This window comes from Cuculus canorus, chromosome 2 (genome assembly GCF_017976375.1).
Source record: "Cuculus canorus isolate bCucCan1 chromosome 2, bCucCan1.pri, whole genome shotgun sequence".
Taxonomy (NCBI): Eukaryota; Metazoa; Chordata; class Aves; order Cuculiformes; family Cuculidae; genus Cuculus; species Cuculus canorus.
Genome location: NC_071402.1, coordinates 89769078 through 89794282, shown reverse-complemented (window position 1 = coordinate 89794282; position 25205 = coordinate 89769078). Strand labels below are relative to the sequence as shown.

Genomic DNA, 25205 nt, shown 5'->3' with positions numbered 1-25205 from the left:
TTCGCAGCCTTTCCCAGTCTCAAATAGAAGGTCAAGCAGAGAGCCGTCTCCAAAGCTCCAACTTAGTTTTGACCGTTGTGAAGTTTCACAATAACATTAAAATTAGACCTTGGAAAGTAATAGAATAGGCATAAGATTTCTGGGGAAGTTTATACATCTGCATGTAAGTGGGAAACAGATACCGTCCCAACTCTGGTCTCGCTGCACACGACTGTGGGGTATCGCTCCCTCGCGTTGCCCAGGCCCGATCAAGGACGCTCGCTGTCTAGAACTCCGAAACAAGTCTGAGAGAGTTTATTTGCGGGCATTTTCGGCGGCTCCGGGCACCGCCCCGTCCCGCTCCCGCCTCTCCGCGGGGCTGGAGGCGGCTCCGCGCAGAAAAGGGAGAGAGCTGGCGGCTCCGGGGGCGGGTTTTGCCGTCTCCTCCTCTTCTCTCCTGTCATGGTGTCCCCAACCTTGACCGCCGTGCAGAGGTTGTGCAGGCGGCCTCTCTGCGAGATAAGGTGAGCGCCGATCGCCCGCGCCGCGTCCTTGTGCCCGGGGCGGCCGCGCTCTGCGGGCCGCTCTCCCCGCACCGCGCTGGGCTCCGGCCGCGGCCCCGGGGTGCCAGCCCGGCCCGTCCTGCCCCGGGAGATTGCCGCTGCCGCCCGGCTGGGGCAGCCCCATCGCCCCCCGCCGCAGCGGGAGCCAGGGGTGATCCTGCCGTGGGATCCAGGTGCCCTCGAGCCGAGGGGGCCGCATGCTGTGGGATCCAGGTGCCCTCGTGCTGCAGGAGCTGGGTTCCTTCTTCCCGTGGGATCCAGGTGCCCTCGTACCACGGGAGTCAGGTGCGCTCCTGCCATGGGAGCCACGCAACCTCATGCCACGGGAGCCAAGTTTCCTCAAGCCAAGGGGGCCACACGCCCTCATGCCGTGGGATCCAGGTGCCTCATGCCACGGGAGCCAGGTGTGCACCTGTGATAGGATCCAAGTGCCTTCGTGCCGCAAGAGACATGCACCCTCATGTCATGGAAGCCACGCGCAGTGAAGCCAAGTGTGCTCCTGCCATGGGATCCAGGTGCCCTTGTGCCACAGGAGCCAGGTGAACTCCTGCCATGGGATCCAGGTGCCCTTGTGCTGCTGGGGCCATGTGCTGTGGGAGCCATATGCGCTCCTGCCATGGGAGCTGGGCACCCTCATGCGCAGCAGCGACGTGCCCTCGTGCTGTTGGATCCAGGTGTGCTCCTGCCATGGGATCCAGGTCCCTTGTGCTGCGGGAGCCATGCCCTTGAGCCATGGGATCCAGATGCACTCCTGCCATCAGACCCAGGTGCCCTTGTGCCACAGGAGCCATGTGCCCTCGTGCCACAGGATCCAGGTGTGCTCTTGCCACAGGAACCGGGTGCCCTCATGCCCTGGGAGCCAGATGCACTCATACCGTGGGGCCCACGTGACCTTGCATCACTGGAGCCTCATGCAGCAGGAGCTAGGTGCACTCCTGCCATGGGATCCACGTGCCTTCGTGCTGCAGGAGCCATGTGCCCTCATGCCAAGACCTGGCCTAGAAACCAGGTGCCCTCCTGCCTGGTGCCACTTGATGAGCTGGGTTGGCTTTCTCTGGGTGGCCTATACAGGATGAGACACTGTGCTCATCGTAGGGTGAATGAGATCATTTTCTGCATAGGAGAGGGACCCTTCCAGCCCTGCTGCCTGCCTTTTAAGTGATGGAACGCAGTGTGGGAGTGAGAACCCTGCATTTGATTCCTTCAACGGGGCCTTCACCCACTTAGGATCATGGAATGTCCTGAATGATACCACTTGAATTTTACTTATGATTACAGGTCATAGAACTGTAGAATGTCCTGAGTTGGAAAGGACCCACAAGGATCATTGGGTCCAACTCCTGTTCCTGCACAGAACAGCCCCAACCTTCACACTACGTGTCTGAAGGTGTTGTCCAAATGCTTCTTGAATTTTGTCAGGGTTGGTGCCATGGCTACTTCCCTGGGGAGCCTGTTCCAGTCCTCTACCACCCTCTGAGTGAAGAACCTTTTCCTAATACCTAACCCAAACCTCCCCTGGCACATTTTCCTGTCATTCCCTCTGGTCATATCACTGGTCGCCAGAGAGAAGAGATCAGTGCCGCCTCCTCCTCCCCTTGTGAGGAAGCTGTAGACCGTAATGAGGTCTCTGCTCAGTCTTTTTTCGAGGGTGAACAGACTTGCCAAAGAAATTGTCGGTTAGGCTGGGGCCAAGGCATCTGAAACCATACTGAAATACAGAGAAGAATGTGTCACTCTGTGTTTTCTTGCCTTTATTTTTACCCCCCTCGTCAATCCTACAAAACCAGCTTATTTGGGTGTCCAACTAACTAAGGCTCCTTGCTACGACTACTCTGCCTTTCCAAAGCATGACGTAATATCTCCTGCGGTGTGCCTCTATTACTTATTGCTTTTAAGCTGTTTCCAAATAAGGTGTCACATGCAGTGGTGTTTGCTGTGGCAGCTGTGTACCTTCAGCTCTAGCTGGGCTCTGGGAAGCAGGGAGGATGGCTTGACAGGTGAGTAGACTTAGAATTGCAGGACTGACATCTTGTTTTTATTGGGAATGGTTAAATTGGAAATTCCTCTATAAGATTGTTTGTGTATGAATAAGAATCACAAAAGAAGTCAATTTGTAATATCTCCTCTTCCTATCAAAACCAGCTTAATAAATACACTGTTAAAGAAAAGTCAGCATTAGGTGTGTTATCAGTAAGCAAGTTCTTAAGTAGAATGGTGAATCAGGCGTCATCATTACCAATACATTAAAGACCTGTGATACTCTGGTTGTTAAAGATATGCAAATTTTACTGGTTTAATGCACACTCTCATAAGTGAAATACTTTTACTCAAGTATCCAATTATCTCCATTAAGCATGAGTGCATCTTGACCAGATAATGGTAGTCATTTATGCATTGAACTGTGATATTTATCTCCCAAAATTTTGTGCAAAATTATTTGGAGTATGTACAGGAACATCTTAAGATACAGGGAGAAACAAAGCGAATGCAATTTGTGTTATCGACATGACTTCTGCCCTTATTTCAAAAGAAGAATGCTCTAGGCCAGCTTTCCACAGATAGATAATATTAGTTTCATATAGCTGAGTTGTTATAATGAGAAGGAGAGAAAGCAATTCTAAATTGGAAAACATGCAACAGACTAGCCTGCTGGACAACATTAGGCTAGTGGAGTTAGATGTATTTGAAGTGGCAAAATACATGAAATAAGGTCGTAAAACAGTATTAATAGTAGGTTAATATTTTTAGTATATGATCAGATATAATACAGAAAAATTATGCAGTTTTTCCAGTGTGGAACACCAGACAGGTGGGCTTTACAGCATACTAGCAGAATTATATCAAAAGGTCTGGCAGCCTTGCAGTCTTTTTTTGCAGTCTAAACTGAAAAAAAAGAGGCAAATCCTTGGACTGCTGGGAGAGGAAGACTTATACAAATACGAAGGCAAAATTCAGGAATTCCTCTACTTTGTTGTTTTGGTTCTTTTTCCTAAGCAGGACATTCCTGATCCTTTCAGTCTCAGAGTCGTGAGTTCTATGGGTTCTTCTCCCACCTGCCCACTTCTTATCCTGTCCTATTGCAATATGTACTTTTTTCAAGTTTGAACTGGTCTGAGGAGGGGGGATGCTGACACAAATGCACATTCAAAGGAGTCTTACTGGGTGTGTAGCCATTTGTCAATTCTTGCATGCAACTGCTTGAGATTGGACAACTCCCCACAACTCTGCTGCTATGAGACCGGCTGTGTCTGTGTTTACAGCAGGTCAGAGCACTGAGAGCAGTGCATTTGCTGCAGGGAAACCTGCATCCATGTTATCCTTGTTTCAGATGTTTCGTTTAGGCTGGTTGTAGTATGATCGTGGCACTGAATGCCTGTCAGCAGCTGGAGTACATCTCCCAGTTTTCTGTCATCTAGAATGGATCTAACTTGCATGCACCAAGAGGGCTCTGTAGCACAAATCAGGGCAACTGATTTAGCATCAACTTAGAGACTTGCTAGTCTTTATTTAAAGTGGATTGAAAAATGGTTAATTTTCTCTTAAGCTGTTGGCTCATCCTTGCTTATGTGGCCTTGTTGGTCTTTGCCTGACATGCTTCTGGCTTACAGTAGATCTGTCTTTACCACAGCATCTGCTCTTTGGCTAGGGAGGCAGCAGTCTTAAGGATTTGAGTTCACTTCCATCCTGGCTCTTGAACAGTGTCCCAAATCTCTTGTTGGCTTCCCTGCATCATCTCATGACAAGACATCTGGATGTTTACAGCCCACCCACATGGCAGGAGCTCAGGTGGTATTAAGTCCCAGCACAATACTCAGCAGTCCTATTCAGTCTCTGCAGCCCTTTGCTATTTCTGTCTGGGAATTAATTGAACCTGCTTCCTGAACTGCTTATCCTGTACTTAGTAGTGCAGTTTCATTCTATGGTCATTATATCAAGGGCCTTTTGATACATTTATGGCATACCATGACATTACAACCCTTGCTTCTCTTCCTTTTGCTGTCTTTGACTGCAGACCTAATATAGCTCTTTTCTGCCTTCCCATCCACTATGCCAGTCTGATGTAAGGTGCTGGAGAAAGGTCCAGGGGATTTGTCTTTGCACTGCAACTATGTATATTATGAGAAAACTCCTCTGTTGAGAGTGGAGGAAGAATTGATCTCTTGCAGCAGAGAGATTATTTCTGGCTTCATCGAATGGCTGTGCTCTGGGGCCTCTCTCAGTGAGAAGAGGCTCAATATTCCAGGTCATTCACTGAAAATACTTCTTTATTGCTGTTAAGAGTCTATTAACTGCACTATGAGTTTTCATTTGCTTTTTTTTAATATATGAGGAGGATGGAAACACAGTCATCCACTGCTGCAGATATGCAATAAAGTTTCCTTCATTTGGACATAATTGCGTATATTAGCACACCCAGAGTGCATGTGAGTCTTGTCTTGTGGAAAACCTCTTTGAAGCTACTATAGTATCAATAGCCTAACTTGTCAATGGAAAACAAACAATTAAATCTCTTAATGGGAGGCTTTTTCTGCAAGTAATGGTATTATTTGCAGATGTTACTACATTTTGTTTTCACAAGCTGGTTTATCAATACAACTTAAAAGACAGAAGGGAGTGGTGAAACAATTGAACAGTTGCCCAGAAAAGCATTTCAATAAACATATGACCTTATTTAAGCAACCTCTTAAACTCTTTTGAACCAAAATACACACAGCAGTTAAAATCAACAAAACAAAATCCAGAGCAGCAAGCTCACTACCTGTGTGTAATTGAGCCAAATTTGACAGTTCGTAGCTAATATCAAGCCAAGGTGTCTAGAAGTCTTGAAGGCGGGTTGGGTTGGAACATAGTTTGCAGTTGTAGTTAATTTGCTTTGAAGCAGCTGATCATTGAAATCAGTGTTACCTTGTCAGCTTTGTCTGCCTAAGATCATTAGGTGGTTCTGTAGCAGCTTTGCTGCCGAATTCAAAAGAATCTGGTAGTGAGAATGCAAATCAGGTGGTGGTCAACTACACACTAGGCTTGAACAGCCATTCTCCCCAAAGAGAATTCTCAAGTAGCTCCCACTTGACATGAACCACAGTCTCTTTCTGCTCTTGCTTTTTAAGACTTCTCTCCCCATCAGAAGTTAGTTATAAGTTTCTTGAGGGGAATGTAAATACATTTTCAAATGTTTCAAGGTTTTTTTTTAACTTAATATGGTGCTAGGAATTAATTTTGAGTTTTTGCTAGGATAGTAGATGATGTCTTTGAATAATACCATTTTAAGAAGCCACTTATTTCTCTCTGTCTTTGTACTTCTCCACCTGTGCAATTATGTTCTATCTGCATCTGTGATCTAGTGAAGATAGCAAGCAAGCTATACTTCATCCTTGCATGGCAGTCCTCATTAGGATGGAAAGTGGTCTGTTTATTTCTAGCAAAATTTTTGGTACATTGCATGTATGAAGAAATGAAAAACACTTTAATGTCAGGAGGTCAGAATTCATAGAGTAAAACATGACGTTATAACTGGACTTGATATGCAGTCTTAATTCCCTGTAATAAACAGCGTTTACAAGTAACCTCCATTTGTAGTATTGCCAGAGCAGACCCTAAAGGTTTCTCTGGTAATTATCTTTGTTAGAGTGAACACATGCAGAAGATTGAACCAGTTATATTGGTCTCTTCTTATTTCCACTTTATTGTTGTATTCAGCATAAGAATATTTGTGGGCGTTTTTTCCTAGTTCCTGATTGGTCTGTTTTAAAAGAATAATTTAAGTGTTGATCAGTGTGAAATAATCAGCCTAAAACTATCATATACTGATATGCAGTTCAGATTGGATGTTTCTTCATTATTCTGATATAATAAATGATTGAGCCTTTTGATTGTGATGAGTCCACTGATTAGAGCAAGCATATTTCAAGTTCCTCTGAAGTTCATTGTAATAAAATTTGGAGTGTAATCAGTAAATTCTGGCAAAAACTGTGAGGTAGGATTTTAAAGGTCTTGTTAAACCATCCTTTATTTCACAGAGAAACAGAAATCATTGCCAAGTAATGCAGTACTAGATGCTTCACCAGAAAAGAGGAAGCAGACACGCTCCTGGAATGGGTTGTGGGAGGCTTCTTTCTTCCATCAAAACTCAGGCCTAGGTCGTTGAATAAGTGGTGCAATTTGTTTGGCTTTGGAGAGATCTGGCAGTGATTAACACATAACAACTTCATAATTTGCCAACATCCTGATTTTTTAATTATCCCAATGGTAATCATTTATCACCGAAAGCAATGATATTAAAGAAAAAACATCACTCTTAAAAGTAACAGAATAGTTATTTTATCAGCTTTTGCTTTTAATATGAGCAGCATTAAGTAATTTAGGTTAGGCAGGCACAAGGAGGCCATAGGCACTATCAGTGAACTAATAACTTCATCATTTTGTTCATAAGCTACTGACTCTTCGCGTTGACCTGAACGCCTACAGAAAGGACAGCAGCGCTAGATGGCAGTATATTCAGACAAACTTCACTTGTGCTGATACCCAAAGAGAACTTGTGTAATGTTTTGTTATGTTGTTGTTTTGCTGTGTGTATGAAAGCTACCCTTTTTCTGATAACATGAAGTACTTCAAGTAGAAACCTCTGTGATCCAGTCAGTGAATGAAGTCTGTTTTAATTGAAGATTAGATGGAAATTATCACTGGTTTGGTTTAGAAAGTAAACACAACTTTGCCCTCAGTGCTATCTGGCCACATAGTTCATAGTAGCTCTGACTGTGGTAGAGCAGAACCATGTTTAAAGCCAAACAAATTACCCCTACCACCAATAAAATAAAAAATTCCTCTTGTCTGAATATGGCAGAGTCCTTTTAACCTGCTTGCAAAACTGTTGTCTTCTATTGGCAACTGACTCCCCAGAGAAAAAGGTGTTTTCCTTTTCTCTCTTCTATTTTACCTCCCAATCTGGTTCCACCCTCTCCGTTTCCTTCACCCTAGTGATCTTATTGCTCTGCCAAAAGTAGTGTTAGGTTGGAGAAGGAAACTGCACAAGAGTTGTCCCTTCTAGGTCCTGATGTAATTCTTGACATTTCACTTTCTTTGTGTCTAGCGTGAGTAGCTTGTAGATGAATCTCTTTGTGGCAGAGAGCATCCACACCTACCCTTTATCCTTGCCTGGTCTACTATTGAGCAACGCCAGAGGGGGGAACTTTGCTGTCAGCAGATGGTGTGAGTTCAAGGAATTAATGGTGTATTTTGGTCTATGAAAGATCTTTACTAATTTAGACAGTCAGTAGTTTGGGGGAATTTGTTTTCATGTCATGGTCCTGCAGATTGATGATTGTAATTGGAGTTCTTGGCTACAAAGACTGGATGTGTACATCCATCTCAGCACCGTCATTGAATGTAGATTGACTTACAGAGTGAGCCCGACAGCTGAGAATTTAAAGTCACAGTTCAATAGCAAATGTAGTCTTCCTGTTTTCTGAACGTCCTACAATAGATGATGCCAGTTCCTTACTTGAAATAGACTCTGAAGGCTTTTGTATGAAGGCAAGAAGAGTTACGGCTTCAAAGTCTAGTCTAGAGATGAACTGTTAAAGTTAGTGGGCTGCTTGTGTACTGCTTCGATATAACTGGTGGGGTTAAATGCATTTGTTTTTCACAGAACCACAGACCAGTTGAGGTGGGCAAGGACCTCTGGAGGACATCTGGTCCAGCCTCCCTGCTCAAGCAGGGCCACCTAGAGCTGGTTGCCCAGGACCACATCTGGACAGCTATTTAACATCTCCAAGGACTGAGACTTTACCTTTACCACCTCCCTTGGGCAACCTGTGCTAGTGCTCAGTCATCCTCACAGTAAGAGTGTGTTTCCTCATGTTGAAAAGGAGTCTCCCGTGTTTCAGTTTGTGTCCATTGCCTCTGGTTCTGTCAGCGGGTACCACTAAGAAGAGCCTGTCTCGGTCCTCTTTACTTTGGGTAGTTAAATACATTAATAAGATCCCCCTGAGCCTGCTCTTCTGTAGGCTGAATGGTCCCAGCTCTCTCAGCCTCTCTTCATGTGTGAGATGTTCCAGTTCTTTAATCATCTTTGTGGACCTTCGCTGGACTCTTTCCAGTATGTCTGTATCTCTCTTGTACTTGGGAGCTCAGGACTGAACACAGTAATCCAGGTGTGGCCTCATCAGTGCCGAGCAGAGGGGATACCATTCTTAATTGAGAATAAAAATTGTTTCGCGAGGATTAGGTTAATTGTGTTGTGTGGATTCTTTGCTGGCTCTTTGGCCCTCCAAAAAGGTGGCTGCTGTTTTTGTAGTAAGGTGCTCTGATAATATTTATTCTGAAAGTATGGTAAAAGGAGTGTATAACTTGTAGAATGCACAATAATTCTTGCATTATTTGATCCTTAGAAGCCAACCAGTAAAATAGAGTACAATTTTTATTTCAAATATGCTGCTGTTGTATACCATGATAAATGTGCTTACTACTTCAAAAACATCAGTATAGCAAGCTTTCCTGAAACAAAAGAATCTTTCTGGTTGCTTTTGTGTTGTTTTTCCTAATTGCTAACAAGATGCCAGATGAAACACACCTTTATTCTAGAGAAGAACTTCCAAGTTATTTGAGTTGTCATCTACTTCCCCAGACCAATGGTTCTTTGTAATCTCTTCAGTGACAGCAGAAGCCAAAATGACTCTGTACATGTTGCATTTACTAACTGCCAGATCCACCGTGAGCCTCTGACCTCTGTCTTGGGAGCTGCCGCTATAAATGCAGCTTTCTAAATGCTATGAAATAAGTTTTTTTACGGTGTTTTAGTAAGGAATGACTGGAAGTCCTTGAAAAGTGCATGACTTTCATTTCTAAAAGTGACAAACATTCTCAGTGCTTTATTTTGTACACAAGGCTTAATAGTGTGTCACATTTATGAGCTTAATCTTTCTCTGATTAAGAGCAAGGCATATTGCAGAGGATATCTAAAGAGAAAGTTATCAGTTGAAAATTGATAAATCCTTTCAATAACATTCCTAGAGCAGCTGTAAATTAGGCCGTGACAGAAGTGTACTCGCAAGTCTTTCATGTATGTGATAACTTTAGCTGTAAGCCTAAGTTGAGTAAATTGGCCCAGGTCTTTATAGGACACCTGTGAATTTGTCTGCTTGTGGGCATTGGATATACTGCCAAAACAAAAAGTACTGTGCTACTTTATGTTTAGACCAAATTTGTTTAATTCTAAATTAACTGAAAGAATTGTGGGTAAGAACAGGATAAGCTATTGAAAATTACTGCTTCATTATTTTCATAATTTGTTCAGTGTTCTTTGTGTCCATCCTCGTTGTATCTAGATGTCATGGATTCAGGAGAGAAAGTAAGCTTCAGACAAATCGTCTTGCTGATTCAGCGGAACTACTAGGAGTGTTGGTGGGGTTTCTAATGCGAATGGGGGCTCCAGCAGCTAGTTGTATCCTTGTCAGAAACCTACCTTGGCCAAAAGCCATTAACATCAAAATGTACACTTTCTTGCTCTCCATACAGTCAGTAGGACCTGCTTCCAGAAGCCAAACAAAAATGGCTTTTTCTGTTCTCCATTAGCAGCAGAATGATTTTGAGTTTTTGTTCGTAACTGTTTTTTTAAGGTCACTTTGCATAAGGATGTATAAAGAACCTATGGAGTTTCTTGCTCTCCAAATACTACAATAATCTTTAAATGAGTCTCAGTAAATGTTATATATATGAGTACCACAGCTCTATTTTTGTGTTAATGTTCTTGTTTATAATTTTCAAATGTGTTTCAGAGGATACCTGCCTGTAATTCTTCCCTCTTGCTGAGATGTCTTATATGGACTGAAGACGTACACGATATTCTCTTGTGCCTTAGTCATTCACCATGTCTAGTTAACATAAGTCTGCTGGATAGAGAGTTTTCAGAGATTTCAAATGATGCCGTTTTCCCTCCCAGCAGCTGTGAAGAGAGAATATTAACTGTGCCTGTTTAGAGCACAAAGAGCAGCCCATTTCACATCTCAGTGAATGGTAGTTTAGATCTTTAATTCTTAGCTCTTCTTTAGTATTAGAAAAAAAACCTGTCAAGCACAGCTGAGCCACTTACACTAAACAACAGTGATTCAGCACTTCAATTTGCCAACAGACACATTATTATCTTCTAGTTTTTATATGTCAAAACAGTGTAGGAGTGTAAAATAGGAAAAGATGATAAGGATTTGTACACCAAACTTGCATTTAGAATGACTGTTGAAATGTTCTAATGTAAAGGAGGAAATGATTTGACTTTAATGTATTTCTGTTTATTAAAAGCAGCTGTAAGTGAATTGGTTATAGACCATTTGCACTGATCTTTTCTGCTAGCTAGATAATTTGGAAATACCAGAATGCTGGCAGCATTCCTGTTACCTGAGAGCAATACATTTTAGTTACTCCATACTAGCTACAGTATAATGTGGCACTGCCAGGGACTGTGCTGGTAAAACAAGGACAGAGAGTTATTTTCTTATGTTTTTAGGAAAGCTGGAGTTCTGTCTGTTGAGTCATCAACACCTCCATGTTATCACCAGGATTAATAGAATTTGATATTTCCCCAAGTGAACCAAATGTTTTGATTTCTAGAGGATAACCTTGGTGATGTTCTTAGATTACTCATTTCGCATCTAAGAGGCGATGTGCTTGTTACAATAGATGTTGACAGGAGCCTGGTGAACAATAGTGTTGCTTCACCAAGCAGACTTGTGCATTAAGTGTTGCTACACAAAGAAATAAAATTACTTTGTTTGCTAAGATGGTGTAAACTTACTGCTAACTTGCTGCAACCTACTAACTTGGAATATTACTAACCTACTGCCATGTGCATGTTAACGGGTGATAGCAGTGAAGGACTTAACAGAACGAGCCTGAGAACTTTTTTGGGAAAGTTGAACAGAAATATTGCCACTTGATGATGCTGTAATACTAAAACAGCCAGGGGCACTTAGCATGCTGCTTGCTGTTCTGTATGAGGCATGTCTGGAATGAACAGTGCAAAAAGATTGATTGTGGCAAAGGAGAGATGTTGCATGCATTATCTGAAGTATTACACATAATATGCAAAAGATATCCACATCTTCTCTTAAGTATATGTTCCAGGTTTCATCCAAGGGACAGTTTAATGTACTGCTTATTTCTGTCTGATAACACTCCCTATTCTTTTTCTTCCTTGTGTCTCTAAAGCTAGTTACAGTAATGCAAAAGGAGCATTTCCCAGTTCTGCGGGGAGTTTTAAACTCACATGTTTCTAGCACCACCCACTGGTTTTAATTCTGATAGGATTTTTAACTGCTTTTGTCTGTGTTTTATTTCCCCAGGATCTACTAACGTTTAAAGGAAAACCTTTATTAAGTAAAAGGAAGATGGAGTTCAGGTATCCATCCCTTTCTTTTGCTGAGTGTGTCTGATATTTCCTGTGCAGAGAGGTCTTTTGGCTTCTGTTTGGTCTTAATGAGGACACTGCTAATTTCTCTAAAAGTTAGAAAGTGAGCAGCCAGCATTTTAAGAATAATTGGCATTTTTGACTCTATAAAAGTCCTTATGCAAATGATGGAACTACACTGTAATGAGAGGTCTTGTCTTTAACAGTCTTTACAGTCTTTGCCAATCATTTAAACATCAAGAAACTACAGTGTAAATGATTTTTAGAATCTTAATTAAGAGCCTTATGTTTGAAAGTTTACAGGATAAGAGACACTTACGCAAACAGGTAGAGTGAATTGGATGTGTGGCTGGCTTGCAGGATGTCCTGAGTGACTGAATGGTGACAGAAGTCTCTGAGGCATGGGAGTAAATACGAAATGATTGTCAGCCTTGATGTTTAGGTTCAGGCAGTGATGCTCAGGATTTATTTCTTTTTGCAGAGTGTACAACTTGTGAACTACCAAATGAATGATCTTGCGGGAGTCTGCAGGCATTTGTCATGGACTGTGGCTGCTCTGCCAAGTTGTGACTCCACTTGCTTCTCTCTCTTTGGTGGGAGCTGGCTTTTTGCCCAGCTGGGGGAGGTTGCCAGGCCCTCACCACTCTTCCACAGGTGCCGGTACACCAAAGGTAATTTTTAGCAGTGGGGCAGTGGCAGCTAATTGCCCACAGGGTGCAGGGCAATAAAGAGGAAGCTTTATGAAAGAAATCGTTTAGCTCTGTTACAGTGAGTAGATGAGAAGGGGGACTGAAGGGGGGGGGGTGTCGATTGCCTTTCCTACCTTTATTTTCTGCTTAGATTGAAGTGCAGATTCAACACTAGTAGTTTGTAGGTCATGTTCCAGGCTCTTTGCCTGCCTCGTGTGGTTGCAGCAATGTCTTGTGTGGTTTCAGTGAGGCTGGTAAAATGGGGCAGGGATTTGCTCAGTGTGGGTGTAAGAAGGATTCAGTGTTCACAGCAAGGGAGCAGCAGGTGAATGGAGTAAGTACTCCCAGTAGTGGACCACAGCGGCCTCTCCAGCTCCTTGGTCTTTGGGTTTATGGCATGGAATCACTATAGGGTCCCAGAGATGGCAGTGCTGTTGTGTGTGCTGACAGGTGGTGAGTCCTTTCCACCTTACTCTTTATATGATCTGCCTGGGGTCAAGGACCTCTGCTCATGCTATTCACGCATGTCTCTGAAGAACAAGGTCCTGCCCAACATGAATGAAGCATGAAATAACTCGATTTTCCCTTTGTGTTCTTATCCTTCATTAGTTTAATAGAGAAAGTCAGCTTAGGCTTAGCATGTTGAGAACTGCTGGTCATCACTAACGTATAGTAAATGTCCTTTGAGATCAGAAAGGAGAAAGAAAGAAATGAATGAATCATTGATAGATCATCTCCTGCAGAAAACTGAGCCACAAGCAGTGAGGAAGAATTAAAGAAAAGAGACCTTTTCTTATAACCAGACTTTAATAAACAACTAAGTTGCACAATCTGCTATTATAAAGAAGTAGGTAAGGAAGAAAAGAAGAATGAAAGGTGGAGTATTTGAAGTGGGTACATATTATATCTGATCCAAACGTTGTAGCTAAGAAGGAAAACTGGATACCATCAAACAGCAAAGGAAAGTAGCTGAGTTTGGCTTTACTGAAAGACTATTCCACTTTTCTCCAGCCAGAGGTTTTTTTGGTCACCTAATTTTCTCATCCTGTTCTAGCTTGTCTACTTTGTATCCTTAATAAGGAGGAGAACTTGTAACTTGCTAAATACCAGAAACCCTTAACCTTGAATACATGTGCGTATGTAACTTCAGACTGGCTGTTGTGATGTTCCCCTCTCCCCGAGGTGCTCATCCTCAATTTGTGTTAATTTATAGTCTCTATCAAATTGTATGTAAAAGAGATTCTTAGAGCTTGTTTATAATATTAACCATAGCCATAGCCAAGCTGCAGTCCAAATTATCAAACATGTTTTAAACCTAAATCTCACTTTTTAAACATTGAATCCACTACAGTATAGTCACTACCTAGACTGACAAAAACAATTTGTGCCAGATACATGGATCATCTTGGGAACAGCAGCATTTAAGTAGTTTCAAAGATGGCTAGCAAAATTGGACTGGAAAAAAACACAAAACCAGAAGAAACCACTAGTAGTTATTCTGATGCCCTCATTTTCTTTTTCCTGTAAATGTGACTTTAAAACCATGTTTGGGGATAAGATGTGAAAGCAAGCATCATTTTCAGTGACTCCAGGACAGACTAACCAAAGCAACTCAGTATTATAAAACTTGTATCTGTATCCATTTAGGTACACTTTTACCTGTCAAAGGGCTTTTATTGATGCTGGAGGTAAAGTCCACAATTTGGCTAAATAGCCTTCCAGTTGGTTAAAGAATAAACTTAATAAACTCTGACACAGTCTTCTGAACACAGTAATCTGAATGTTAGTTAAACTGGCAGACTGTTAACCCAGGTCTGTCTGTCTGGACTGCTATGTTAATAAAGGCCTACAGCTGATCAATTTAGGTAAGAAGGCTTTCTGTTCCTGCAGCCTTTTTTGGTAGCCTATTGCATTTTATATTGCTCAGATAAATTTGTGTTTACTAGGATAAGATTTTGAAGCAGATTCTTGAATTCTTTCTTCTGAGGAGTTCTTTCAAAAGAAGTTACTTTTTCTGTCTTTCAAACTCGGTAGCCCCAAAATACCAGGAACTTAGATATTGTTCATACAGAAGGGCTGTAATAGGACATAAAACCAATATACCTTATAAACGTTTTTACAAGACAGCTAAAACCTTCTATCTGAACTAAATTAAAGAATAATAAAATGAATTGGACACAACTGACATTCTTCATACTTCTGCCTGCAACTTTTAGGTTTAAGAAAATAAACTGTATCAAGAAATAAGAACAATGAGAATATTTTCAAAGTAGGCAGAATTTCTCTTTAAATTCTCATTAAGTGTGTATAAAAGTGTATATAATCATGTTAGGTATGATTTTTAAATTATGATTCTGTAACTGAAGTGCTAACAGGTTAAATTAATGTGTAAACATTTTATCAGTCTATGTTAAGTTCTCAGATGTGACTGGTTATGAAATCTTTCGTATATGATGTTCTAACATGACAGCTATGTCTGTAAGTTAGAATGGGGAACATTGGGGGGATTTTTTTTAACTAAAATAGAGATGGAATGTTGATACATAAACTGCTAACATTTTAAATAGAGTAAAAATAAACATATATTGCAATTTAACCTAAGAAAGCTGAGACAGCATGCTTTGCCCTGTTTAAACAAGCCTAAATGTTTAGACTTCGTAGGTTTTGATTCCAAACTCTGGTGAAGTAGAACGGCTTTTAGGAAGCATTATAGGGTTGGGTTAGATTTGGTCTCTTTTTTCCAAGTGTCTACAGGCTGTTTTACAGCCAGTCTTTTTCTAAAGCACGTTCTGAAATTAGCCTTCGCTTATGCTGCCCTGATTGGAGAACCAGGCTTTGATTAAAGTGTTTCTAGGTAGAAATGTGCAAGCTTGAAAAGATCATGAAAAGCAGGCTGCATACTCATTTTTATTTATAAGACATATAAAAGCTGTTGGTGTTGCGTACAGAGATTTAAATCATTAATAAAATGTTGTGTTTCTTATTTGCTTATTATGGACAGGACCTGATGTAGGGCTCTGATGTATTCCAGAAACAGCAAAACATTAGTTTACTGCTACTGCCATTTAGTGGTCTATATATGATCATCTGCGATATTACTGTGTAGCTGCTTTGTTGCAGCATTAAATCCAGCACTTTACATGCAAAAGAGAGATAATGCCATATTCTCCAGATGTTAATTATGTTGCAGCTAAAGGAAACTTCTGAAGCAACTTTCTTGTGTTTTTCAGTATCTTGCTTTTTGTTGTTTTAATCAGTGCAGATATAAATAATTACTGTTTTACATTTCATTTAAACGTATTTAAGAAGCAGCGTGCTTCTTTCTGCTGTAGTCTTATACAAAAAACAAGTAATGGGATTTCTTTCCCAATTACTAACAGGCGGGCACAAGCTGTTTGCATTCCAGCAATTCACCTGCACGTGACTGCAGCCACCATGCAAGCCAGCCAGGAAGATTTTGAAAAGGCTCAAGAAAAACTGAAGCTTTTGAAAAATGATCCTGGGAATGAAACTAAGTTGAAGCTCTATGCTTTGTTTAAGCAGGTAGGCTTGACTTATTTTTTTCGTAAGGGGCATATATAGTCTGAGGGTATGGGCATGTGAAATATTTACTTAAAATAGGAGTTGTTCAAATGTATCATGTCTTAGCAAGCTCTTAATTCCAGGTGCTCAAATTCTGTTCTTGAAACACCAGCCCGGTAAACACTGCCTGAATTCTGAGGGAAGCCAAACTTGTTTCATTGTATAAATCATGCTTTGAATACAAACCTATATTCGAAGAAACTGAGCCAAATTACATCAGTTGTGATGCCTTCCATGGAATATAGTATATATTGATGCAGCTCTAGAAAATGGCTTATGCCTAGTGAAAGAAAAGTATACAACATGCTTCCTCTTAAGTTTGTTGTACCTACAGTCAGTCTGCTGAGCATATAATGTAATGGTATTGACATTTGAAGGTTGATTTCTGGGGATTTCCTTCTTCCTTTCTTTTTTTTGCCTGGTTGTTGTAGTGGTTTGTATGCTGGAGATTTTTTTGTTGTTTTTTGGTTCAAGTAACTACTCCTCTGCACTTTGAGTGAAGGTTACATCTCCTGCAGCATGGAAGGAGACCTTTGTAGGTATAGCTGCAAGTCCTTAGCAGCGTATTTACTGGTATTTGAGAAAGTGTTGGCTTGATCCACCAATACTTTCTCAAATACCAGTAAATACTCTGCCTGATTTAGTGGGATATAGCCTGATCTAGTGGGATGTCCCTGCCCATGGCAGAGGGGTTGGAACTAGGTGATCTTTAAGGTCCCTTCCAACCCAAACTATTCTATGATTCTCTGATCAAGATTGGCGGTATAGTACAGGCTGTGGCTTGTTGTATTGAAGAAGGCAATCAATTGTTCCTTTAAATACAAACTTAGACAACTAACTGTCCCAGGTAGTTCTCTTAATTAATAATAACGAGCTTATAAATATACTTCCTTTCCTGCCTCCCAGTTGCAATATTTCTCTTCAGTAGTGAATTTTTCTTTAGGATATCTGATTGCAGAATACTTCAGGATAGTTCGGAGTCTTGTGGTTTGACTGGTCCAACACCCTTGCTTACACTAGGGCCAGCTTAATTTTATTAAGAACCAGCTTAATAGATCCTCTGCAATGGTTTCCTTGTTCACATAGCTTTAGAGTCTTTAACTTTCTTTTCAAGTATAGAATTTCTGCAGTTCTTTACTTAGGAGAATTTAACATGCATGGGCATTTTGGAAACTAGTGTCTCCTATTGGTTAGGTGCTTCTGAAAGCCCAGTGCCGGGTATTAGGAAAGAGCAGGCACTGAAAACTTCGTGGTATGTGAACTGTTTGAATATAAACTAGATATTCCTTCTGTGTCAGATGAATTCTGTATCCTAATCAGATAAATATTCCTAACAGTCGTCATCTTTTCTACCAAGGCACCTGAACTTTCATCACAGGTTTAAATAAGTTTTGTTTCACTCTCTTTTCAGGCTACTGAAGGTCCCTGCAATTCTCCCAAACCAAGTATGCTGGATTTTGTCAAAAAAGCCAAGTGGGATGCATGGAATTCCCTTGGTGATTTATCTCAGGTGATAATACCTATAATTTCACTTAGATAGTTTGTAGATTACTCTTCCTTGAAATGCCTGGTCTGTAAGTGAATAGCTGATGTCTAAAGATGCTGTATGCTGGTTTAGTGACTCTGCTTGAGAAAACAAAACATTTTGCACTGTTATACAGTCATTTCACTGCTTAAGTTTTTGAAGGTTTTTCTCCTCTGTAAGCCTAGTTCTGCGTTATTACTATCAGCTTGTACCATAATAAGATATCATACATATGTGTTGACTTTCAAAAAATATATTGTTTTCCACACTATGTTCTATTCTGCTCTTCCCTTTAAGAAGGATGGATTGAGCTGCTTGGTTCTTACAACAAAGGGCAAATTTGTGAATCCAGCATATTGATAAATTTGTCATTTTAAAAAGTCAGTCTCATGCCACTGACAAAAAGTCTAGAAAAAAGTGGTGTATTGAGAGACGCTCTTCATTCTTTCTCGGTATATCTTGACATCTTTAATACATTTCTAAAGCTTTAGAGAAATCTTTACTTCAAATGAAGAGAGCAGGAAGAATATAAATGAAAAGACAGATAAGCCTTCTGTTTTCATGCAGACTGTAGTAAGTCTGATGTCGCATATAGCTACCACATTTCTTCAGCTACTATTAAATGAAAGAAACATATGCTTTACAAACCAGCTGTGTTGCTGTATTAGGCCTGATGTTCAGAAGTAGTTTCTGAGGTCAGTCAGGGATATTACTTAATACAGAAGTATTTTTTGCATTTTTTTATTTTAAAAGAAAACACGCTTGCATAATTTCATGAACATAACATATTCTCTCATGCTGCTGTGAGGTTTTTTGTTTGGTTATTGTTTTGAGTTGGCCTTGCAACTTCTAGGAATAGCCAAGAAATACTTATGGAAAATAATCTGCTTTTAAAGTTATAGTGGAGGTGGAATAGACGATTTCATATGCTACAGAATATGGATTGTAGAATTGTTCAAAGTATATTATCCTTTCAAGAAAATAGGTTGTAACAACCAAGAACTTGCTGTTCTTTTAAATCACCATTTACTGTAGAAATAGGGAGGCTTTTGCGTGTTGCGTTTGTGCTACATGGAAACCAGTGTCTTCAAGCAATTTTAGAATGTCATAGAACTGTTTCAGCTCTTTAATTATCAGTGCACATATTCTAAAATAAAAACTTTTATTTTGTTGGAAAAATGTCCAGCTGAAAAGCAGAAACAAAGGATCCATAGAAATGTGTGAATGCTGGGAATATGGCAGAGGTCTCTCTGGTATTCTTAAGTGTAGATGGGGCACTTCTCCAACAAAATAAATAAGCATCTATGTACTTTCATTTTGCAAATCCATTGCTGCTGCTTTCCACATGACCTTATGCACTATCTGCAGTGTTTGAATCGCAGCATATTGCTTTTCTCATCCTAATTACAATGCTTTCTAACTGAGATATTTTTTTTTCTTTTGTCCTGAAGCACAGTTGTCTCCCACTCCTGGTACCCATTTTATGAGCAGCATAACAAACTGATTTCCATTTCAACCTTTGATAATCCTGCGTAGTTAGATTTTTTTTCTTTTATTTTCTTTTCTTTCTTGCAGGATAATGCCAGGCAGAAATATACAGAACTTGTCTCAAGTCTGATCTCTGCAGAATCTGCTGACCAGAAGAAAGATGATTCTCCGGATGAGGGCAGACATGATGGCTATGAAACAATACTAGTTACCACCAAAAACAATATCACAAAGATAATGTTTAACAGACCTGATAAGAAGAATGCCATCAACCGTAAGGTAAAGAAACTAACTTGGGTAGATTCATGATTTTTAATTTCCTGTATGAGCTACCTAAGTTTTTAATGAATCATAACCACAGGTTTAGCAGAACTGACTGGAGTATGGTGGTCTGAATTTTATGAAGGCTTAGCATCTTGACTCCCATGACAAAATAAGCAATAAATTTCCACTACAGAATGAAACCATTCAGCTCAAATTTAATAGAGTGGGCTTTTCTATGTCTTTTGGGGTTTTATCATTCATACTATAGGATTACAGTCTCCACTAAACTAAAATGGCAGACTGCAGGAAGATCAGCCTGTTTTGTGAATACGAGATTTGACTGTAGCCTAATGAATAACAAAGGGTGTGTGCAGCCTACTTTGGCTCAGCACTGTTATGTGTGTGTTTAGATAGCCTTCTACTTCCCATAGCTATCTTCTGAGCAAGTCCATCCTGCTAAAAACTTGATCATCCCATTTCACACCTGTAAAGATACTGGAACAGGGATATCACCCCACTGCTGCTAATTCTTTAATATATTATTTTGACCACTTAAACTACTTCTCAGGTTTTAAAACTAGCTGATTCTGGTTAATGTCTGTTTCCCAAAGGACCTTATTTTGTCCTTTAGATTTGTATCAGGATCGTTGAGTATTACAAACGTGTCTTTATGGGCAGAAATACCTCACGTGTAATACTTGACTTTCTGTGGATGCAAATTATTTTTGTACTTAAAAGGACCATAGTTAATCAGGTAATCTGTCTTTCAAGTTTCTTGTTGTCAGTGTGAACCTTCTTTTTATGATCTTATGCAGCGTCACATTTGTACTTTGTTGATTTTCCTCTTATGCAGATGTATGGAGAAATTATGAAAGCACTTGAAGAAGCTGGAAAAGATGATTCTACCATAGCAGTTATTACTGGTACCACACTTCATATGCCTCTCTTAGATTTCTTTTATATTTTGCCAAAGTACAATACTGACATGAACTATCTACCTGTATTTAGACTAAGATAGAATTGTGTAAGTGAGGTAATTCCTTCCTCTAGCATAGACTGAAGATTTTCCAAAAATTGGCAAAATTCTTTCGAGGCGATGTTTCAAATTGCTGACTAAGCTTGCTGTTATATCAAAACATCTTTCTGAGATGAGAAGATAGACATGGAATACTCCTAAGAGCTTTATTGCTTTTGAGTAGCTGATATCTCTGCTCCACAGCATCTTCACTGCTGCTTTTGAAGTTCATTGCTATGGATTTAGTCAATTTTCTCTACCTCTGTAATACATTTAAATATACTAAAACAAGCCACTCAAATTATTCACCAGCATAGCCAGTAGAAAGTTTACACTGCGTATTTACTGAAGATCATTGGGGAAAACCTGCTGCTTTCTGTTCTGTTGGGGGTTTTTTTGGTTTTTTTTTTCTGTGGCTTCAACCTGGCACAGCTGTATACATCCTAGTGAGCAGATGCATGCAGCTGAATGACTGTGTGTAAAAGGGCAACCCAAACTCATGCTGCCTGTGAAGTCTAGCTGCTCTGGGGACGTGTCATTTGGATTCTCTAGATGACCATCTTGTCCGTCCCTGATGCTGACTGAACAACACAATGGCAGGGGCAGGCAGGAGGGACAGAACAGCTGAGGGCAGGTGCCGCCTGCCTGGCCCATCTTTGTTGCAGAGAGGTGTGCATTTAGGAAATTAGCCAAAGCTTGAATTTTGGCTGGCAGCAAAGTAGTAAGGACGCACGGAGAGCTAGGGCGTAAGCCCGTTTACTCATTACTTCTGAGATAATTGCATACATACCCTTCTCCACTGTCTTCTTTACCAAAACCTTCTGTTTCTAAGATGCTGAATTTCCTTTCAGTAGCAAAGACTAGGCACAACTACCCTTACAAAATGAGAAAGGTAGTTCACACAACTGGAATGTCTAATACACGTATAGCTAGGAGTAAATATTACAGTGAACACCTCTTCACAAACCTTTCTGTTCTATTTTATGTAGTTAGTAAGAGCACTGCAGCATAACATAATGTATGTGCTAAGCAGTAAAAGTCCCATCCTGTGATTGTCCTCATGGAACCCAGGATGAGTTCGACAATTAAGTCATGCAGTCTAGCTTTTAATACTCCTTGCTTTTTTGATGGTGTCTCAAACTGACTTATACATTCACTAACCGGTTATCTGCATATTGAAGAATACATCTTTCAGTACAATGATTTCAATGCAGTGCTGTCAGTCTTATCCTTAGAATGCTATGCCTTTTCCTTAGATGTTCATTAAAAAATGTGAAACTTCTACCATCTATTTAATAGGTTATTCTGTCTACTTTTGATACCTTCAGCAGTTTGAAGAGGGATGAAGGGAAATGCATAAACTTACATTTCCGTTTTCTTAAAAAAAATATTTCTTGCATCTCACTGTTTGAATGATGGAGAATTGACAGAAAAAAAAAACCAAACCTGAGCAAGTAAGACACTATTATGGAAGAAATAAATTCCCCCCCCCCGCCTTGAATCTTTCAAATTTAATGTTCTTTAGCTTTTTTACCCATTGTTTTCAGTGATTTGTCAGTATAAACTTATTTTTAAACCATAGTTCTCCTTTAAGGTAGTGTGTATACTTTGAGACAATCCTTCTAATTACCTAATAATGTTAGACATTTAGAATGAAGTTCTTTTGTAGATGTAATAAATGGAAACTTCTCTTCTCTTACCTACTCAGAAACTGTTGGTGCATTTATTCATATGTGTTCTCTGCAGGAAATGGAGACTACTATAGTAGTGGAAATGATCTGAATAATTTTGCTTCTGCCCTAGCTGGTGAAGCGGAGAAGATGGCAAAAGATGGAGCAATATTACTCAAGTAGAATATCTTCATTTCATATATGCATAAGATACTGTAATCGGTAAAATATAAGTTGCGGGCATTGTTTGAAAACGTGCCGGCAGGGACCCAGTTATGCTGTGCTATGTCTATTGAGATGACTGTGTCTAAGGGCTCCAGGTATGCATAAACACAAAGATCCTGCGGGAGATGTAGTATTAATTGTGTGAAATAAATGAGGAAATTAGGTGAATGTGGTGCAAGTACAGTGATGCTAAAGACTCATTTTTATGTTTTAGTCTCCAAATTACATGCGGCTATAATGACAGAAACATGATTTTGACTGTACGGTTTGTAAGCTGCAACAAAAAAAATGTGGGTTTTCTGATATTCAGCAGTGCTCACATTGGCAGGATGTGCCAAAATACCTTCACTGTCAGGTTTCTTGGAATAAAGATGAGATGTAATGAGCTTGTTCAAAATTGCCCAAGAATTTTGAGATTGTGGTTCCATTTTAGTGTCTGAGTATGCTTGTTAAATTAATTCTTTTTCTAAGGCCAAGGACGTCGGGGCAGAGTGGCTGAGATGCTTTTTTGGGAACATCATGTTTGTTTCTTCCCTATTTAAGCACATTTTGTCTTCTTTTTTACTTCTGTATGTGACAGTTACATCTGAGAGATGCTTGCAAGTTGGATTGCTTTCTCAGGCACTTGTGACTGATGGAAAATCCAAAATATACACAAAAATTTTAAAAAAACAGTGGTTTTGATTTATTTTTTAAAGATGAACTGCAGGGAAAGTACTCAGTTTTGCAGCTTTTACTTAGGCAAGCTGTCTGTAGATCCCAGTTCCCCGTACAAAGTGATGATCAGGCAGTCCAAATTTGTTGCAAAAATGTTATTCAGTGGTATCTGGCAAGCATTCCAGCCTCCAGTGTTTTGTAGGATGTGTGTATTCTCATGTGTACTTTATGATCTTTCATCTTGCTCTTGTGAGAAGACTGTATTTACTATGCTGTTACCTTTACACAAGCATATTGCTTCATTACAACTGATGCATAGAAATGCCAGAGAAGTGGAGTTTTTACAACACTGTTCACTTTAGAAAAATACTATATTTTGATAGTGCTGTTTTGCACTTGGATGGAGAAGTAGCTGTCAAGTGAAACAAAACATTTGTTTCTAAAACATGAGCAGAACAGCACTTGGGAATTCTGTGTTACGATAGCATTGCCGTTTTGGTACATGGTGGGACTTCACAGCAGAACAGAATCTGAAGGGAATGGATATCCCATGGGTGGAATTAAGATAGATATATAAGCAGATAGATAAACAGGGCAAAAGACTGTTCTTGTTAGTGAGATGTATTCAGTAACTGAAGCTGAAGAAGATGGCACTTTCATAACTTGATTGCAGGAACTAGGATAGCTGTGCTGACATGTACACATCTGATTCTAAGTGCATGTGTTTCAAATAGTTCTTATTTTCTTTGTCAGAATTCATTTGGGAAAAAAAAACATATGCTACCTAGAACCTACCACTATATTTGTTATGCGGTATCCAATCATGTTCTGAAAGTTTTTTTATATTTGGTGGAAAAGCCTAGGGTGTGCATCTCACAATCTGTTTTTCCTTCTCTCTAGAGACTTTGTGGATCATTTTATTGATTTTCCTAAACCACTGATTGCAGTAGTAAATGGCCCAGCTGTTGGAATCTCTGTAACACTCCTTGGATTATGTGATGTCGTGTATGCTTCTGACAGCGTAAGTAACTTACATAGGTGATCCCGAGGCAGTCTTCAAGGCTCTTCCTGTAGCAAATATTATTTGGTTTGGAGTAATCTTCCTCCAGAAAAGAACACACAAATGTAAAGGTTTTCTATATCACATTAAGGAACACTAATATTAATTACCAGCACACGGTACATCAGCTAGTGGTTAACATGCCTGGAATTTCCTACTATAGTTATGGTTATCAAGATGCTGACTCCAGTTTAGAAAGTCTTTCCTGCATTGGTGGGTACAGGAAAGAGTAGCTAACGTGAAATGAGGGTCACAAGGTGCTTTTCAGGTGTGGGAAGGAGAACAAAATATTGTTGTGGAATGGAAGCGCACTGACATTTTATCTGATTTGTGTTCCATGGTTACTTCAGAAAAGCTTTGGTTTGTTCCACTTAAGATTCTTTTTAAGGTAACTTGCCAAATACATACCAAAAGCTATATCTAAGGCACAGTGTTGGACCCCATTATATGGCTTATTTTTTGTGTTCCCTGTTCTTCATTTATATAAGGTTATTAAACAGATGTGGAACTTAACCTAAGGTCTTAATTAATTTTATGCAAGCTTTTACTTGCAGAAGTGTCTGTGACGGGGGGTACTTTGACTCCTGCTTCAGCACTGTGTTAGATTTTCCTTCAAAGTCCCTGCTGGATTTGGTTTGTCACTGAGAGACTTGGGAAAATAGAGCTACAAGGGACAAACTCCTTCTGCTTGCCGCATGATAGGATCAGATAGACCTTGTCACTCCTGACATGTGCTTGTATAATGTGCATGACTTATTCTGTCTATTCCAGTCTCTAGATGTCTTCTTTGTTTCAAAAATTGTTGGGTTCCCCCTTTTCCTCCCCTGCCATCTGATCATTTTTAGCTGCAGGGTGAACCTATTTTTTCTTGTTTGTGAATTTAAAGAACTGAGTATTTTCATCCTCCCTTGCAATAGCCGTAAGCGTGCTTAGCCATCAGGGTACTTAGATATCTCAGGTTTATATCCACTCTCTCAGTCTTTTCTATTTTTTTTTTTCAGCTAAACAGCTGCAATTCATTCAGTTTTTCCTTATGTGCTTTCTTAAACCGACAGTCATATTCCTCTGAACTCCTTCCAGTTGTTCTGTA

The 25205-nt window shown here is 40.1% G+C and overlaps 1 protein-coding gene across 4 annotated transcripts in view; it reads left to right on the top strand.

The window, feature by feature from the left end:
* The first annotated feature begins 345 nt into the window (after positions 1-345).
* ECI2 (enoyl-CoA delta isomerase 2) overlaps positions 346-25205 on the top strand; it is a 31406-nt gene continuing 6546 nt past the window's right edge. Inside the window, exons 1-9 of one of the 4 annotated variants that reach the window (XM_054059627.1) lie at positions 373-503; positions 11876-11931; positions 12422-12611; positions 16010-16172; positions 17623-17721; positions 19312-19503; positions 20342-20411; positions 22250-22352; positions 23956-24076. In XM_054059627.1, the coding sequence (XP_053915602.1) occupies positions 16065-16172; positions 17623-17721; positions 19312-19503; positions 20342-20411; positions 22250-22352; positions 23956-24076 (693 nt within the window). In that variant the 5' untranslated portion in view covers positions 373-503; positions 11876-11931; positions 12422-12611; positions 16010-16064. Of the gene's footprint in view, positions 504-11875; positions 11932-12421; positions 12612-14381; positions 14495-16009; positions 16173-17622; positions 17722-19311; positions 19504-20341; positions 20412-22249; positions 22353-23955; positions 24077-25205 lie in introns of those variants that run through there. The other 3 variants (XM_054059628.1, XM_054059626.1, XM_054059629.1) reach the window with 3 other exon arrangements.